A 5,037-nucleotide genomic window follows, 5' to 3' on the forward strand; every position below is an offset into this window, starting at 1 on the left:
ATGAGCACACACACAGATATTTATACAAGAGGACGAGGAGCAGTGGGAAGGTGTAATCATACGGTTACTGAGTGAGTGTGTGGTATTTTACAATCTGTAAAGCGACAGTATGACCAGGCTTGACATTAAATTGATAGAGCACTTGGCCATCTCTAGAGGACAATTCTGTTGAATTGATGTAATAAATTAAGGGCGAAACCTGTAATAGAAAGACTCAGTGATCAATCTCACACACAATCACACACACACACACTTACCAAGAGAGCGGGATGAGAGCGTGTGAAGGGCCTGGTCACCCATCTTAGCCACAGCGCTGAAGTAGGCCTCACTGCAAACAGCTAAGGCTGCAGGGCACCCACGCACAGAAAAACACAATGAACTAAAAGCTTTTCAAACATCATAAACTGATAAGCTTTGGAGTAACACAAAAGTCAGTCTAACTACTCCGAATTGGGTCGAATCATTTCTGCCTCTGTTCATTGCAAACACAAGCCTGGCAGCGCTGACATGTGATATGTGATTTTGGTCGAGGAATAGCCCCATGCCAGCGGGTGTAGTTTTACCACGCTGCCTTGTCGGCCTGTGACCGACGGCCTGGTCTTGTTTTATCAGGCAGAGAGGCGCATTAATGATACATGCTGTTCACCCAATTACCAACGTAACACACGATAAAGACTGGGGAAACGTAGTCAAGGAAGATTAGTGAGGCAAATGCTGGGTGACACATACAAAAAGTTCTGTTCAAGCGTTGATGCCTCGAGTTTGAAGAAAACATGTTTAAGTTGTTCCTCATTTTGTCATCAGGACTGAAATATAAGCTTAATGTAACATATTTTATTTGTACATAAATAGGAATATAGTTCATTTTGGCTTAATACTCAACATATCACTTTACTGTGCGACTCTAATGCCAAATACAAGCTCAGTCACTGGACAAGCTGGTGCAGTTAAAAACTAGGTAAAAACTTTCAGCACAACAAATAAGAACTGAAACAGATTTATACTTTTGTTACAGCAGGTCTGTGATCTAAAACAGCACAATCCCTCCAGCGCCTACATTATTAGGCCCTATAATTAACATTTGTTTATATATTACGGCATGTAGTTTTTATTTATAGCTCCTCCCACAGGAGATTACACAACAACATTCACATATTTGTACGTGTAAACTGACAATCAAAAATGAAACGTGTAAAATAAAATGAATCAAAATAACAACGACAAAATCTACCCACCAGTCAGTCACATGGTCACTCACCTTGGAAGGCTTTAACATAGCTGTTTCCTAAAGCGACGAGCTTCTGCAGGCCAGGATTGAAGTGCTCCATCAGGTTCTACAGTAAAACACACACACACACACACACACAAATAAAGTGAAATACATGCAAACAAACACACCATTGAAAACAGTTCGACAACAGTTGCTTCAGTTTGAAATACTACAGTCCAGCCAACGTGTCCACAACATGAACAGAATCCAAAGAAACCAACAAAATAAACTCACCACATAGACAGATAAAGTTGATCTGTGCAGCTGGTCACTGGTGGCTCCGGACATCGCGACCAATTTCAAACACAATATGAACCTCAAAGAACAAAAAAGCCTCAAAACAACGATCGTCAGAGACAGAACAAACTTCTGTAAAGACTCTGTATTCCCATTCAGACTTCTGAAGAAGTTTTCCTCGGGCGTTTCTCGATCTCTGTGTATCAGCGTCTTCAGACAGTGAAAGTCACCTTCACTGCAGTCCTTCTGCTCCTGCTGTCGTCCCAAAGACCGATAACACCTGTCTGACAGAATGATCGTGCTTTCCTGCTTGTCTCCCTTCGTCTGTCATTTGTTAATGAGCTCTTTCACCCGCTTGTCATCAACAGTTTTGGTGGAAAGAACGAGCAAGTGAGCGAGGGGAAGAGAAAAGGGAGTAGGTGCCATCGATATGACCGGGCCAGGTAAATTATTGATTGAAACCCTGGAGGGAAAGGAGAAGTAGGACAAGCAGCTGCCCAACTAGCTGTGACGTAGACTCACACCTTCAGGGGGGGAACCTCAACTCTGGTCAAACAAACTACTGCCTTAGAAAATGTAAATGTTATCTACACATTTACAGTTAGATGCAAATACATTAAACCAGAACCTGTGAGAAACACGTGCTCTCAAACATGATGAGAACATTTCTCAAAGTCAATATACGATTCACCTATCAAATATCTTTGAGATCTCCACGGTAAACACACCAAGTACATGAATACAATATAGGATCGCCTTCTCTGCACTTCATCATTAAAGAATCAGAAGGTGCAATTCAACATTTATTGCGTGCTTCTGATGTTTTGTACTTTATACTGCAGTTGAACCACAGTACACTCACTTTACTAAAAAATACTTTTCATTATTTCTCATGTAGCAGAAATCCTGACAGGTTATCATCATTTAAGTAATACAATTCTGACTAATATCACCAGCATCAGATATCTATAACGTTTCAATTACTAAAAAGTAATAAAGTTAAACTGTTAAACTTATTCTAGTGTCAACAACAACATTTTCCAAATTGCATTTATCAGTCAGTTTATGTTTATGTGACAACAGCGAAGTTATTTAAAAAGAACAAAGTGCACAATGTATTTCACATATGGTGAAAATAATTTGGACGAGGACAATGAAGAGTTTCACTTTTTACTGTTCATATTAGAGATACTGTTATTGGAATAAATCTTCTTTATAGCATGACGGGCATTACAACTAGGAATTTACTGAAAATGTTCACATCTGACATTATCTGTAAGTCATCTTTGAAACAGCTTGATTCAGGTCCAGACAGTCTGCGTTAGTGTTGGGGAGAATTATTACTGTCGCAGAACGACAAAATAAAGCAACAAAACTAAAATGTAATTGTTTGTTACAAGACAAAAAAACCTGCATCTCCCACATGTAGTCACAAATCCTCTCCCTTACTACACACACACCTCTTCTGTATCTGATATTGTATCTATCCTTGATAATAATTATACTATATATAATAAAATACTTCCGGGAAAATGATGCAAGTGTCTTAAAACCAACAATCTATTCCATTGTTGCTTCCCATTATATGAAGGACCATTTGCCCCTTCCCTAAGACAATGTTACATTACAGTGAATGTATGTTGCAGAGTCCAACATTTCTGGAAGTTTATTGTTCGCTATTTAGGGTTCCCATCTCATGTTTTGTTCTTTTTATACAACCTGTTTTACTGTAACTAGAACTATGCCAAGAAACTGTCAAAGTCCTTCAGACTTGAACAACGACATTCATGTAACTGCTAACAACATTTTGCATGTGCAAGTGTGACATGTCGTCATCAACATAACAAAGTTAACAGACTTTCCTACCCAGCAGGTGTGACCGTGTCTTTCAAGGAGGCCATGTCATCAAAGATGACATCATCGTCTCTCTTTTCACACCGACTTACAGTCTCCAGCACAGTTTTCAAGCGCCGGTCGAGGGCGGCGAGGTGGGGCTCTGACAGCAGTGGAGCCACGCTGTGAAGGGGATCGTGGGAGAGCGAGGCCCTCATGACGTCACTGAGACGAAACTGTGGTAGAGAAAGCAGACGCAGGCGTAGCCAGGTGGTGCGGCGGATTCTGGGGCCAGATAGAGAGGAGTTGGGGAGAAAGAGAGATAACACGGTGTAGTTACGGAGGAAAAACTAATGGAAAAGATCAGTTCAGTTTCAGTTCAGTTTACTTTATTAATACCCGAAGGTAGATTTGTTGTGCAGTGGCAGGAGAGGGCAAAAGATAGGAAGTGGTGGGGGATTACTTTTATGTGATACTAAGGTCATATCGTGTGTGATTTTGTTCCTATTCACACAAAGCATAGGAAATAAGACTTGGGCTTGTTTATATTTCTTTAAACTATCACAGTTATCATGGGTGGCGCTACACCCTGGATGCATCAAAAGAGTTCCAGTAGAGACAGGGATAATGAAAACAGTAACAGATCGTAGAAGTGGAGGAGAAAACTAAAATAGTTGGCCGATCACAGGCTCACACCTGCTGTCTACATCAGGCGAGTCAGGCTGAATGTTTTCTCATGACAAAGTTAAGGCAAAAAATGCAACTCATAAGTGGATTAACGTCAACTGAGCTAATTCAAATACTACTCCAACTACCTGAATTTAACTGAAGACAACAAAGTCAATAACTGCAGACGACACAAAGAAAATAATGAACCGAATATGATCTTGTTTCTTGTACTTGTTTTTACCTGCAGCACTGTTCTAGAGGAGCCAGGATAGAAGGCTCATCTTTGGAGTGACGCCCGAATCTGCAGTCGGACGAGACGTTGAGTTAACGCCAGGAACCACTTTAAAAGAGTACATTAACAGAGACACACATGAACACACAAACACAATACTCACGCCCTCCCGTTGTCCAGGTGTAGCAGGAAAGTGTTGTTGCCAAACTTCTCAAAGGTCTCATAATGGTGTCGGTCCATGTTACCTCAAGGAGGAGAAAAAGAAAATGTAATTACTATTATGAACAGAGTTCACGCCTCCTCTGTAGAGCTTTCTGGTTTTAATAATCATGATATAGTGCATAACAGTTTTAGCATCATCAACACCTGCTTAACTATAGTTACAACTTATTCAAGCAATAAGAAGTGCTATTTATCCTGTTGTTACCAGTTATGCAAACTTAAAACCTTTTTGTATGCCAAAACTAAACACAGATATCCTAAAATAAACAGTTTTGATACCTAAATATGGACAAACTGCTACTTACACACATAATTCAAACAATGATACCACTGAACACACCGAACCTGAGGACAACTGCAAAAATAACTGAGGGCATTTTGTGTTTTCACACGAGGGTGCAAAATATCTGAATAAACATTAACATTTAAATACCCTTTAAAACTGAGAACCAGCTGATATGGAGGGTTTGTCTGTACATTACACAACATGACACTGGGTGTAGTTATGGCTGCACAAGACCAAACCGAAGAGTGATGCCAGATGGATCTCACAAAATGCTAGAAATTACCACAA

At 40.2% G+C, this 5,037-nt stretch overlaps 1 protein-coding gene across 1 annotated transcript in view; it reads right to left on the minus strand.

Annotated features, from left to right (window-relative positions):
- The window catches only part of baiap2l2b (BAR/IMD domain containing adaptor protein 2 like 2b), a 44,313-nt gene that overhangs the window by 7,503 nt on the left and 31,773 nt on the right, over positions 1-5,037 (minus strand). The window contains exons 9-13 of the mRNA XM_030429736.1: positions 4,405-4,486; positions 4,251-4,310; positions 3,454-3,625; positions 1,259-1,334; positions 258-344 (exon numbers count right to left, since the gene is read on the minus strand). Coding sequence (XP_030285596.1) covers positions 258-344; positions 1,259-1,334; positions 3,454-3,625; positions 4,251-4,310; positions 4,405-4,486 — 477 coding nt within the window. The remainder of the gene's footprint in view (positions 1-257; positions 345-1,258; positions 1,335-3,453; positions 3,626-4,250; positions 4,311-4,404; positions 4,487-5,037) is intronic.

This window comes from Sparus aurata, chromosome 1, assembly GCF_900880675.1.
Source record: "Sparus aurata chromosome 1, fSpaAur1.1, whole genome shotgun sequence".
Taxonomy (NCBI): Eukaryota; Metazoa; Chordata; class Actinopteri; order Spariformes; family Sparidae; genus Sparus; species Sparus aurata.